Genomic DNA, 14,264 nt, shown 5'->3' with positions numbered 1-14,264 from the left:
CCACACACACACACACGCATACACGCACAAACCGGTCCAGAGGATAACGGCGGTTGCTGCTGTGTCGAGCTGGTGCTGATGCTGCTGCTGCTGCTGCTGGAGGATCTGCATCACTGTTTTGGCTCCAGATGTGAAGACTGTCCCCGCTGAATGAAGATGAGTGCGAGCGTTTCAAGGACGGATGGATTTAACGAGAGGGAATATTAATAACAATAATCATAATTCCAACAAACATGCTGCCCTGACGATTCTCCTCTCCGGGATGCGGTCATAGTTGGAGGCCGGACATGGTTTTAATCTCATGAGTTGCTGTAGCTGTGGTGGATGCGGGATGATGTGCGCCGCACCCCGGGAGAGATACTAGACAATTGGAGGAACACTGCGCGGGCCTTGAACGCATCATAGCCGATCCGGATTTTGTATTTCATTTAATTTGTTGTGGTTCCTGTGAGCATCTTGTTGTCTGTGGCTGACTGGGACTGTGTTTTGGTGGTGGAGGAGGGGGACCTCCTAAATGTGGAGGGACTGCGTCTGAGAGGATCTGTTGCTCCCACCCAGAGAGGAGAGCCAGGGCTGAGCTGCTCACCTTCTCATCTCTACACACAATAATAAGTATGTGAATGCGTGCGTGTGCGTGTTTGTGTGCGTGTGCATGTGAGTGCGTGCGTGTGTGCTCAATGCAACTCAAACACTGTAGAATACTGACAGAGATGCTGTAAAGATGCCATTGGGAGAGGCTCATTTGTGAGTCATCCGCCTCAGAAAACTGCTTCCCCGCTTCTCTGTCCATTTTCTGTACTTTAGATTGTGTTTTTGTATTTTCTCAGCCTATAGATGGAGTGTCATCCTTTCATTCTCATCAGTTTGTTGTTAACAGGTGCTTTTTGAAGAGCCAGGGGCCTCCTCCATCGGTGCAGAGCCCGGAGTCCACACGCAGACACACAGACTGACATACACCACTGCAAAGCCTGTACATTTAATAACCATATTTCATCCCTTCAGCACACTTTTACTAGGGCTCTGTGTTTGTGTGTGTGTGTGTGTGTGTGTGTGTGTGTGGCGTGCGTTCATGCTCACGTGTCCTGGCTTTGGGGCCGCACATGACAAATCATGGAGAGGCCTTCATTTTCTGACTGTGAGACCATTAAAGTCAGCAGAGCTTATGGAGGCTGGTAATGGGAATACACTAATGGCAGTATGATCAATACAAGCCATGGTCCATTTTCTTCACTTGGTTCTCTTCACAGGAGAATATTCTGTTGCACATAGTACAGGTCATAGATCCTACAAGACTGCATGAGGCATTGCATGGCAGCAGAAATGTTTGTATACAGTGATTACATGATTCATGAGGAGTGTTATTCTCCCACATTTGCTGATAGGGATTTGTATTCTCTATTTTATTTTCTCTGCAGTGTGATCTCTCAGATTGGTCATATATGTTAGTTTCCGATAGGGTGTCACAAGATTATCTTTTACGAGGATAAATAAGTACAGCTTTGATAAAGATGCATGAGTGGATGAGTAAATATAAACAAAAAGCTTCAGTTATTAATTTCGTAAACATTTTTTCCATCGCCACAATCTGTTTATTCTGTAATATTATTCTAGGTCTGCATGTACATAAACATACTCACACCACTGACTTTTGCATAAAAATAAATGATCAAACTACAGTTTCCACATTAGTCTGGATCAGTTTGAGGTATTGTCTAGATGTTGTTTGAATGCAGAAGAGATATTTTCTCTAGTGTATGTTTAAACCATTATGTTTTGTATTCAAAATATGTTAAATACAGGGGCTGGTCCAGGGGTGAATTCTGATTGGCCCAAGAAATGTCCCTGTCCTGTCAGTAGTTTTTTTTTTCCTTTTGAATAAACTAGTAATTTACTAACAATACTAACAATTTTTTTTTGTTGGTACACGATGTGCTTGAACAAGGCTTTGCTCAAAGTTATAGAGCTGACAGTAAACAAGAAATTACTTACACTTGCACCTTTGCACTGAATCAGGAATTGTGCATGGATGTTATAATCCATTATAATTGGGCCCTCTGGGTAAATTGTGGCCCCTGATTTAGAAAAATCCTAGATCCAAATCTGTGGAATTTGACTGTAGACATTTAACTTGTAATTGCATGGGATTTACTCATACCTAAAGTCCTGATCTAATCTTTTATTAAGTTATTTCTGCAGTATTTTGTGTTAAAGATTTACCGGCTTAAAATGATATCTTCAGTACATACAGAAGCAATGTGGGGTTTCAGTCTCCGATAACCTGAAAGCTAATGGATCAGCAGGCACTATATGGTTTAACAGCCACTTCAGACAGGCCGACTTATCGGGGAGGAAATTTAGGTGAATCAGCAGTAAAGTGTGCTGCAGGACTGAAACCAGACCCCGACCCCTCACACTCTGGATCTCATTCCCCTCAAGTAGCCAGTCCATAGAAGAAAGTGTAATCAGATCATGTGCAGCGCCTTGTTTTTAACATGATGCCTGTAGTCGTCCTAAAATCATTCCTGCAACAGATGCTCTGCGTCCGCACATCTGGTTTAGTGGACACCAGGGAAACATTCAACCAATCAGACAAATGCTGATCTTGTTAACTTGGTCAGTTAATTTCACATCAACTTGCTTACTGTAGTGTCTGTCGGGATTTGTGTCAATGAATTTGCTACTTTTCCACCTTGTAGTATTGTGTATGATTTACAGTGCTTTTGTTGTACTTCCCGTTTTTTTTAGTCTGACATCCGGATGTACTTTAGACCAAGAATCTTCTCTTTTGACAGAGCGCTCTTATAATAAATTCATATATTAGAGTATGGACAACTGAGGCTCATTGAGATAATTCTATTATTCACCACTGAGAATTAGAAAAAATTCAGTCTCTTTAATCAGACACCTCTGCAGAATATCTTCATCAATTCTTATTTAATAAGATCCTAAAGCACTTGATATGTGTCAACCACACTCTAACAATTCTGTATGTTTATATCAATAGAGATGGAAGTTTGAATGATTTTTTAAGTGAAAAAGTGTAGGAAACTGTAGCATTATGAGGCCGGATTGATGGAGAACAATGATACATCTTCTTGTGAAGCAGGAGAGAGGAGGTGAGCTTTAAAAACAAGTTTTAAATCTGACACGTGTGTTCTCCCCATGCAGCCTTTCACGATGGCCGAGAAGACGCAGGAGCCGGGCTCGGTCAGCATTCCCATGGAGGAGACCAAAGCTCTCGCCGGAGCACCTCAGGAGGCGCCGCTGCTCGTCCACCTGAAGAAAGTGGAGAACCACATCACCGAGGCCCAGCGCTTCTCCCACCTCCCACGTCGCTCTGCTGTGGACCTGGAGTTCAATGAGCTCTCCTACACCATCCGAGAGGGTCCCTGGTGGAGGAGGAGAGGTACTGAACGCTCGCTTCACTATAGTAGCCATGATGGATGAGCAGGAAAACAGCGCCTATGACGATCAATAACCTGAGAGCAGGAATTTCAAAGGAATTTAAAAGCCTTTGTGAGAAATATATTTCCCCCCGTGTTGAACTCTTAAACTTGACTGGCTCTATTGTTCTGACACATGCAGCCCAGCCCAGTCCTCAAACACACACACACATATACACACTGACTCCCCGCATGTTGCAGCAGTCAGTGTTCCTATAAGCTCTGCTTCGCTCAGCAGAGTTTAGACATAGTTAATAATTTACACTTGCAGGTTGGCAGGCTGCACGCCTCTCTTTTCCCTGGGCTGTCTGAGAGTAGGCGGTGGCAGCGAGTCAGGCCCATGATTGATCCCGCTCATGAAATATGGACGGCATTTAAACTCACCGACTATGTCAATGACGAGTCTCCAACCTTTGGCCATTTAGCTAATCGTCGACCACACCACCCTCTGTAAACGGTTGTGCTCTTGTTGTGCTCTGTGTGTTTAGCAGGGCGGGGTATGTGTGTGTGTGCGTGTCCGTGTGTTTGTGTGTGTTCGGTGGGGGGGGGGACTTCAGAGGAATTCTTTATTGACATTCGCCACATGTTATTCTTAGGAGAGGCCCTGTTTGATGCATTGCAGGTTGTCTTGTGTTATTTTCAGCCTTGTGTAATATTGATGTGCATTATGAAAGCCTGACACAGGAGTGTTTGTTCTTCCACTCAACGTATGGAGAGCATTAATGGCTGGGAAGAGGAGCAGCGGGGGGAATCTCATGCAGGGGGAAGCTTGATGTCGAGGCGCTTGCCTCAGCTCATCGGGCTGATGATGTGTGAGCAGGAAGTGTCTCAGTTTTTATTAATTAAATGGTTCCTTTCATCAAGAGGCTGGCTTTCCATTTTACTCTGAGAATCTCGTGCCTTTCACATCCTGCTCCTGCCTTTCCTAATACGTTCCCTTATCTATTGATGGTGCGGGGGGGCTGGAACCACCCTGGACAGATCGCTAGTCCACCGCAGGTCCAACATACAGAGACAAACAACCATTCATACCAATTGTCTCCAACATGCAAACGCCACACAGAAAGACACATGGATTCAAACCAGGAACCTTCTTGCTATGAGGCATCAGTGCTAACAACCACATCACCATGGTACCTCCATACTCACATAAAATGAAAATCCAAACCTTTATCTTTATTATTATTGTGTTGTCTCATATCTGACATAAGCTGTAGATCATTCTGAGGGGCTTTTTGTCCAAGCTCAGCTCAGAGCTGATTCTTTGCACTTCCTGTTTCCCACCCGATCAAAGCAACAAACAGGTTTGATCCAACCGACTGTTGTTCTGCTGTGATTATTTCTCCTGGAAAAAAATATTACTTTATGTTCCGTTGAGTTGGAAAGTTTTATATGTAATCGTTGGAGAGGGTCGGAAGGAAAGACGAGAAAGAGGATGACGTGTAGCACAAACCCTGAGCCTTAAACCCATGATGTCATCTTTAATTTAATGTGTTTTTGTCTTTGAGTCATGAGACACGCTGCTTATGAGTCATTTTCAAAAAGGAACGACGGGGTCCATGTTTGATTCCACTCTTATCCATAAATCACCACAGTGTGAATGTAAGACTTGTTTCTTTTTATTGTAGAAGGGCTCAGGAAGGTCAGCTGCTGCACAGGCTGTCCTCCGTCTGAGTTTGTTATTGCAGGCTCCTCTCGGCGAGGGCATCCATTTATCCCTGTTAGGATGAAGCTGCTGTGAGCTTGTTTCATGTTGAGGGTATTCTCCTCCCGAGGGAGACGACTGGTGGAACACTAACCCGGCAATGAGAGGGGGAGGGCAGGATGGGAGGGAGGGGAGGGAGGGAGAGCAGGGAGATGTTTACATGCCTTCAGGTGATTACAGATCTGCATTTTGTTTATTTAGCGCCATTGCGTCTCTGCCACTCTGTGTATTATTTGAGTTGGTTAGGGAGAGAATTAGAGTGATCATATTACAGAGATAAAATCCCAGCTTATACTTAGAATGCTCTTGCTCAGATTTTTTTAAGAGCCTCAAAGATAAACATTTTGTTGATTCTCTGTAGAGGACATTTGAATTTGACACAGCAACACGAGAGAGAAGCTACGCAGCAAAAAATAAGAATGGCAACAGGATCTAGAATCAAATATATAATAAACTAGAATAAAAATAAATATTCGGCTAATGTTCGGCTGTTCTATGAATGTTTTGTGATTGTGCAGTTTGTCAAAATTCTTTGTAATATGCAATATATAATATGTGAAAGCAATCTTTTTTTAATGGTTTCAGTCTTAGACTGTGGGTGAAATTTATGACTGGGATGCAAATCCATGTAATCCCTGTATTGCAGAACAATTTAAAAAATTTACAATTTACCAGATTTGAAAAGACACTCAGCACACGTAGCGCACAGTGATGTGTCTTATATTTATCTTTTTATTGATCATGTTATGTTGTGGACAGTGTGTTAGGCCAAGGGTAAAACTGAATTCAAAGTAATGCATTAGCCGTATTTATCCTATGACGAATGGCAGCAGTTTATGCAGAGCCTAAGTATGTTATCAATTTAACTGCCTCATGTGAGAGGGATAGACCACAGTAAAATGTTCAAGGACATCAATCAGATTATACTGCTTCATTTTGTTAATTTCATTTCTTCTTCTTTTTTGTTTTCTGCTCACACAATTTCCCAGGTTAAACCGAATGAAACAGGTCGTCCTGGTTTATGGAAGTATTATAATTCCATATTCCATTAGGCAAGTGATGACCCCCACCTCAACCGTGACTCATAACAATTTGTCCAACACTTAACTCTGAGATCACCAGTGAGATCAGGCTCCCTCAAATCGACTGTCACATCCAGTTAAACGTGTGTGGGGACAGTGAGATGAGTTATGTACTCTGCGGCTCTCATGAGACCGGGTGATCAGGATGTAGCGGCAGTCTCGCACAGATGAGACCATTGCTATGCACGACCTACAGCACTGGGTTAGACCATCAGTATGCACCGCATGCCAGGGCAGTGCTGCTTCACTGACAGCATGCCGCTCTGCTGTCTGGGTGGGGATGTCTGATGTAAAAACACTGCCAGGGAGCAAGGCAGCTTACCTTGCTCATAGGGTTTACATTTTGTGGGCTGGAAGCTCTGCTGAGACCCTTATTATACAGCTGGAGACAGGGAGAAATGTCCCTGAAGGGGTATGTGGTGACAATAAGGCAGGATACATAACCACAGCCTTTTTGAACACTCCATATGTGGAGGGGTTCAGAATCTATGTCAGTTATTAACCTGTTGTTTCACTATTTCTGCTCAGCGTCAAGAGCCGCAGTGGTTAGGAAAATGCATCAGGAGCAAACACATCTAAGCCATCTGCATTAGCAGGCTACACCACAAACAGTTTTGAAACCGCTGCAGAGAAGTAATACCTGTGGTTTTTCTGCTGGCGCCACAGAGGGCATCATGAATCCCCCTCTATTGCTATTTCCTTTTTTACTAAATGATAATTTTCCAATACAAAACACTTCAGCTGCACATCTGACACCCAGCTCTCGTTAAATGCAGTGAAATAGTCTTCACATCCAATTTAGCTTGAATTTTCTTACATTGACCTTTCTTACATTTTCTCACTAACAAGTGAGAGACAACACTAAAGCTTCATAACAGAATAGGGACCTTGCAGTGAGTTTTAAAGTAGCTCAATAATACATATTTCCCCAGACACTGATAACATCTTGTCTTTAGCTCCCATTTCTAGCATTTCTCGTATTTTAATCCAGTGGCTGCACAGTCAGTGTAATCTGCTAATAAGGATGATGGTCATGTGTGACATCACGTGTGTCTGACGTTTTATGATTGACAGCATTCATACCTTTCACCCTGAGTGCTCATGATAGTCAGATTTACTCGTTTGTGTCTTCCCTCCTGCTGAAGTGAACCTAGACTTGAACTATCCATTTAGAATCTGTAAACTGAGACCAGTTCATTACACTCCCGTTCACTGTTCCTGGTTCATGTTGTCATAGTAAGGAGGATATACAGTTATATGGAGAGCAGATGGCTTATGGCTGTGAAATCACCACAGGGTAAAGGAAAAATTGCAGCCCTCAATATTTGACCTATATTCAATCATTGACCTTAATCTTATTTTTAACCGCCTTTTTGTCAGATAAGCAGCAGTCAAGGTAGCATTATGCTTAGTTCTTCTTATAGGCTAAATATTTTTATTTGTAAATGTTCAAAATACACCTTGGAAATATTTTCTCAACAGTGTAGCCTAGATTTGTTTCACACAAATGGTCTAGAATAAGAAATATAAAGAAATCTATAAATCGTGTCTGTTTTTCCAGCTTATCCTAATATATGGCATACAAATATCCACGTAAAGTTAATATATCTATGACAGCATAAACAACTGAGCATTTTCTTCCTACTCAGGTTACAAAGCCCTCCTCAAGTGCCTGTCAGGAAGATTCAGCAGCAAAGAGCTGATTGGCATCATGGGGCCGTCTGGAGCCGGGAAATCCACTCTGATGAATATTCTGGCAGGGTACAGGTGAGATCCCTAACCAGATTATCTGCTCTCACATATTCTTTTCGTTCACAAGATACTTTAAATTTGATTTAGTGCTTGGAAATTGATGGCAGTATAATTTTGTTTTCTGTTTGGAAACAGGGAGACGGGCATGAAGGGTAAGGTCATGGTGAATGGACGCCCGCGGGACCTGAGGACCTTCAGGAAGATGTCGTGCTACATCATGCAGGATGACATGCTGCTGCCACACCTCACTACCAGGGAGGCCATGATGGTGAGCTCATTTGAAAGAAACAAAGTGATTCCCGGAAGCTCACTTAGTCCTTTTAGTCAGAAATCATGTGTTTGTCTTTCAGGTTTCTGCCAATCTGAAACTGAACGAGAGCATGCAGGTCAAAACAGAACTTGTAAGTTTGAAACTATTGCTGCCATTGCATTGTACATATATAATGTTTCAAATTAATAAGAAAGATCATTTTATCATGATATTATTACATTAATATGTTGACATGCCTTGACAATGAAGCATATCCATGTGGAGGAAGTCATGTGATATCAACAGCCTGGAATATTACTATTCAAAATGCTACAACTTTACATGAGAGCATGTAATAGTTTGATTTTCAGAAGTAGGCAAAACGACACAATTTTTAACACAAATGCATAATGAGGCTTGAGCCCTCCTGCAGCCTTTCTCTGTCTCCCCATTTCACGCTTGCCTGAAATGTCCTGTTCTGTCAATAAATAAAAAATTACCCATAAAAACTTTATTTGACCTGATCCAAATTATTCCACTTGCAGCCATGATGAAAGCAAATAAGAAATTATCGAACATAGGACATCTACCAACTTGCCTGCTGCCGGCTCTCTCTGAATAACATCACAGCATTCTTCAATATGGCATTATACACTTCAAACATACCATGATAGCATATTTTCCACATTGCCCACTTCTGGAGTTGTATACTGTATGTGTGTTATCATGTATTGACTTTCATCTGTGTGTGTGTGTGTTTGAGGTGGATGAGATCCTGACTGCTCTGGGTCTTCAGGAGTGCGCTCAGACACGCACCAACGCTCTCTCAGGGGGTCAGTGTAAAAGACTGGCCATCGCCCTCGAGCTGGTCAACAATCCTCCCGTCATGTTCTTTGATGAGCCCACCAGGTAAGATACCACACATCTGAATCTGTGTCAACCCAACATACATCTGGACTAAATAGCTTATATATGTATATATATATGTATCACCTTGTATCCTGTCCCAGTGGTCTGGACAGCGCGTCCTGCTTCCAGGTCGTTTCCCTCATGAAGTCTCTGGCTCTGGGAGGACGGACAATCATCTGCACTATTCATCAGCCAAGTGCCAAGCTCTTTGAGATGTTTGATAAGGTAACCTGAGTGCTCATAGTGCCGGACACGTCTGGCCCCCCATTAGCTGCCGCTCAGGCCAGGACGTGAAAGTTGCCATGATTAATTTTATCCAGCTGACAAGCAGCACAGAAGTCGATATCCAGGCCTGTTGTTTTGTCAGCTATTCATACATTATTCAGGGAGTCAGTGTGTTGGAAACTATGTTGGATGCCCTGTAACCGTGTTCCTCCTCCTCCTCCTCCACCAGCTCTACATCCTCAGTCAGGGTCAGTGCATATACAAGGGAACGGTCCCTTACCTCATCCCTTATCTGAAGAACCTGGGCCTCCATTGCCCCACGTATCACAATCCAGCTGATTTCAGTGAGTCCATCATCTCCCTGTGATTGTGAGTGTGTGCGAGTGTGTTTGTTCTGACCGTCCTCTCTGTTCGCAGTCATTGAGGTGGCATCAGGGGAGTATGGAGACCTGAATCCAGTGCTGTTCGAGGCCGTCCAGGGTGGTCTGTGTTCCGAGGAGGGGAAGAAGAACTCCAAAAACGATCCGTCCTGTCCCTCGCAGTGTCCCCCTGTAAGTTATACTCGCCCTCTCACCGAGCACCACACCATCATGTCACTAACAAAATCCTTTACTGATCTCAAAAAATTGTTTGATGTCAGGAAGTTGCAGAAGGTTTTCTCAGTTCCCTTTAATTGTCGCTGAAGAATCAACAGCATACATTAAAAAAGTGATCTACGTTTGAGAAATGACGCAGGAGCCATATCTCAAATCTACATCGGCAATCTAACAAAAAATGTCTTCACCTCTGCTGTGCTTTGCTCTCAGTCTCTCTCAGCTTCCTCTCACTCAAGAGAATCAGCTAAACATCAAAACTGTATATGCAAACCACCAAGTGCACTTTGTGTTGCAGTAACTTATATACTGTGCACTGGCAGCTTGGGCCTTACATTTTACCAGTTTATTGATTTAGCAATTTCAAACCTCTTTAGACTCATTTGCTTGAAGTATTTTTTCCCAAAACATAAGGATAGTTTTCTGATCTTGTTTACTGTGTCTTTCTTCATCTTCATTGTTGGCCATTGCCTGCAAACCATTGTCTTATTTTGTCTTGTGGTGTAATATGTAAAAAAAATGTTGACCAAAGTGACACTGTGCTTAAACTTCTCAACTTGTAGTTTAAATATCTGCAATTGTTCATCACCACCTATGTTTCCAGTTTTTTGTGCTAAGATAAGCTAACGTCTGCTGTCTGTATGTAACAGACAAACATGAGAAGCGAAGAGTGTTGTCTTGGACATTTTGAGTCACCTCCTCATGGAACTGATTATTTACCTGGTCCACAGATGACACATTTCTTGCATGGCATACAAAACAGACATTTACACATCATGTAAAAAAAATCTAATCTAATAATTTATGACTATTTGCCTTCCTCCACTGAACAAACATTTATTTTGGAGAATGAATAGGGGTTGATTCCTTATCTATTTCTATCTGTCTTTAATCCACAGGTAATAGGAACTCTGGAGAAACACAGCTTTGCCACCAGTACATTCACACAGTTCTGCATCCTCTTCAAAAGAACCTTCATCACAATATGCAGAGACACGGTGAAATAACTTTTATGTTAAACTTTAATAGGAAAAACAAGGTAAGGTTGAATCTTGACGCTCTCTTTTATGTTTTTTTTTTCTCTTTTCAAGGTGCTTACCCACCTTAGGGTCATGTCCCACCTGTTTATTGGAGTGCTGATTGGTTTGCTGTATCTCAAAATTGGAAATGATGCCAGCAAGGTCTTCAACAACACCGGTTTCCTCTTTTTCTCAATGCTGTTCCTCATGTTCGCTGCCCTGATGCCCACTGTCCTAACCTGTAAGATGCTGTGTCTGTACCACATTTGTGTTTTTTGTGGTTTAAGTGAAACATATTTTAACGCTGCTGCTGCTCCACAGTTCCTATGGAAATGTCTGTGTTTTTGAGGGAACATCTCAACTACTGGTACAGCCTGAAGGCCTATTACCTTGCCAAAACGATGGCAGACATACCGTTCCAGGTAATGTTCTGCAATTTCATACTTTCATAATACTAAAAGTGTGACGACTATAAATTAATGACACTCCAACTTCACAGGTGATTTGTCCAATCCTTTACTGCAGTATTGTGTACTGGATGACGGCACAGCCACCTGAGGCAGGTCGCTACCTACTTTTCATGGCCTTGTCTACATCCACAGCCCTGGTAGCGCAGTCCCTGGGTCTCCTTATAGGGGCTGCATCAACATCTCTGCAGGTTGGTGTCGCTGCGTATCTTTTGACAAGATATTTCACTGAGGGATATACTGAGGAAAATGCTGCTTATTTGTTCCACAGGTGGCAACGTTTGTGGGTCCAGTCACAGCCATACCTGTCCTCCTCTTCTCGGGCTTCTTTGTCAATTTTGACACCATTCCCAAATACCTCCAGTGGAGCTCTTATGTCTCCTATGTCAGGTACTGTCAGATTTCTGAGATTAACCATTGGCTTTAGGAATGTTCAGGCTTTCAAATGATTCTCTTTCAATCGGTTCATGTGGTTCTGTCTCTCAGGTACGGCTTTGAAGGGGTGATACTCTCAATCTACGGGATGAACCGGTCAGAGCTTGAGTGTCCGGACTTGCAAGTGTGCAAGTTCCAAAAGCCAGTAGAGGTCCTGCAGCTGCTGGACGTGGAGGACGCAAAGCTCTACGTGGACTTCATTGTGCTTGGGGTTTTCTTCGTGCTCCTCAGATTGGCCACTTACCTGGTCCTGCGCTACAAAGTCAAGTCGATGCGTTAAGTCATCCAGAGGCGACCGCTGGTGGATTCGGACGCTCGTAACATATCCCGGCAGTGTGAGATAGTAAGAAAACACGTAGTCTCTCTTTCACTGTCTCGACTTCACACACATTTACAAAAGACGTACACAAATCCAGCATGTGCAGTCATCCCACAGCTGCTCTGCGTCATTACCCAAACTGTACACTACAATTACATCTTTCGTTAAGGCTTGAAATACAACAAAAAGGAAAGTTTAGACTGTGACGAATGGTGTTCTGCCCCCTGCCCATTGCTAGCTGTCCTTCAGGTAATAGTATTTCTCAGATCACCATTACTTTCCCGCAATATTGTGTATTTCCACCGTACATAAACAGAATGCTCAGCAAAGTAGCAGAAAGCATGTTTCATTGAACTGAGAAATGCAGATTTATACTTGTTCCTCCACACCAGGAAAGTGCCATGTGAATAATGAAGTGTCCAGTGACATGTAGCTTCTCAACCCAATGCCTGAGGAGGAAATCCCAGGCGAACGTCGGAATCCTGTTAGTTGATACTCAATTGGAAAACACCCATGAAGACATCCGAGGAACAAGATTTTAAAATTCAGGAGAAGAGGTAACAGCGCCAGGAAACTTCAGATTGGCTTCTCTCTCACCTGGAGGATCATCTTATTAGTCATCATCACCAAGATTGTGGACACGGGGGCTTTTCTTGATGGAATACAACCCTAAAACAAACTGACTGTCAGTGGGACTTTCCACTCTTTCCCTCTCCAGTGTGATAATTTTCATGAGCCTTCTGCCCTGATATTGTCAACGGTAGAATGTTCAGATGGGGATGAAATGTCCAGCAGTGACACTGATCTGGAAACACCCTTGGACCAACGAGTCCTTACTTGCTCCTTGTTATAGCACGTAGGGTTTTCCCACCACATACAGTGAAGCGGGAGCAAAATGTGAAGGCAAGCGTGACTGCCGTCTCCAGCCTGACACAGACGTCTTTCTCAATCATACTGCTTACACAGAGAGCATGGTGTTTGAGGGTGAAACGCAAAAGCCTATTCTAAAAAAAAAAAAAAAAGTGATGTTTGACTAATCGGTGAAGCTCTTTTGACACAAATCATTGAACTGCTCGTTTCCACTCGTCAGATTCTTCAGCTGCCGCCTCCAGCTGAGCTGCGATGGGAGGTATCCCTTTTTTCCTCTCCTTCTCTTCCTCTCTGCTTTGCTGATGTCTGACAAGATGTGTGTTGTCCAAAAACAATGCCAGATACTTGAACTGCTGGCTGGGCAGTTTTTGTGCCTCTGAGCTAGAATGATTTGAGTTTCCTCTGCTTCATTGTTTGCATATACACCTCATGTCAGCAGACTGTACATGCTGTCTCTCTCTCTCACACACACACACGTATACACATGCACGCAAACAAACATATATACACACACACACACACACACACAAACACACCCTTGTAATGTTTAGAAACCTGCCTTTGTCACAGGGCAATGCAAAATTTTACAATAGACTTGCTATGAAATATTTCTTACTCAAACTATGCTACTTAGTAATCCTTATTATAATGCATAAACTTATGTGAGCATATAATCAATGATTGTACAGTGATATGTCATGCTGTAAACAAATGTACATTCGCACTTTTCAATGTATGTTTAATCTTTCTTTTTTTTTATTTGGATTCAATTTCCTTTTTATATCTATCTATGTGACGAGTGCTGCTTGAAAGTATAATGGGAAAAACAGCAACTGAATGTTGCATGATCACTTTAGGAATGAAGTTTATGAAATATGAAATTTCAGAGAATAGCATACCGAGTTTTACTCCATCATCCAAATGTATGTACCCTGCGGTGTTCGAGGAGACGCAAATCCTCTGCTTTCTGATGAGCGTTTTTAGAATCTCTGGAATCAATTGTGCATATCTGGTGTAGATAAAAAAAAAGAGAAAGAATCACAAGTTGTGGAAGTAAAGTAGAAGTAGGTTAAACATGCCCGATGGAAGAATAAACAACCAAAAGTATGGTTGTGTAGCTGATGACACTGGTGGTAGGGAGCAGCTGGGTCAGAGAGAAATCCCTGATCTGCCTCAGTGTGGTGGCAGCAGGTAC

The 14,264-nt window shown here is 42.8% G+C and overlaps 1 protein-coding gene across 1 annotated transcript; it reads left to right on the top strand.

Annotated features, from left to right (window-relative positions):
• Nucleotides 1-3,177: 3,177 nt before the first annotated feature.
• On the top strand, nucleotides 3,178-12,160 carry abcg4a (ATP-binding cassette, sub-family G (WHITE), member 4a). Its single transcript, XM_053441695.1, has 14 exons — nucleotides 3,178-3,406; nucleotides 7,880-7,997; nucleotides 8,118-8,250; nucleotides 8,333-8,383; nucleotides 8,996-9,141; nucleotides 9,243-9,366; nucleotides 9,596-9,710; nucleotides 9,784-9,917; nucleotides 10,859-10,957; nucleotides 11,051-11,219; nucleotides 11,300-11,400; nucleotides 11,478-11,636; nucleotides 11,717-11,835; nucleotides 11,932-12,160. Exons 1-14 carry the CDS (start codon nucleotides 3,178-3,180, stop codon nucleotides 12,158-12,160), a joined length of 1,926 nt encoding a protein of 641 aa, XP_053297670.1.
• The last annotated feature ends 2,104 nt before the right edge of the window (nucleotides 12,161-14,264 follow it).

This window comes from Pleuronectes platessa, chromosome 15, assembly GCF_947347685.1.
Source record: "Pleuronectes platessa chromosome 15, fPlePla1.1, whole genome shotgun sequence".
NCBI classification, from domain to species: Eukaryota; Metazoa; Chordata; class Actinopteri; order Pleuronectiformes; family Pleuronectidae; genus Pleuronectes; species Pleuronectes platessa.
Note: the sequence above shows the minus strand (reverse complement) of the source record. Positions and strands in the feature narration are given on the sequence as shown.

What these genes read in the sequence shown, in the direction of transcription:
- abcg4a (XM_053441695.1), top strand. Translation starts at nt 3,178, where the DNA reads ATGGCCGAGAAGACGCAGGAGCCGGGCTCGGTCAGCATTCCCATGGAG. An exon ending in TGCAGGTCAAAACAGAACTT is followed by an intron (nt 8,384 to 8,995) that starts GTAAGTTTGAAA and finishes TGTGTGTTTGAG; the next exon opens with GTGGATGAGATCCTGACTGC. An exon ending in TCACAATCCAGCTGATTTCA is followed by an intron (nt 9,711 to 9,783) that starts GTGAGTCCATCA and finishes CTCTGTTCGCAG; the next exon opens with TCATTGAGGTGGCATCAGGG.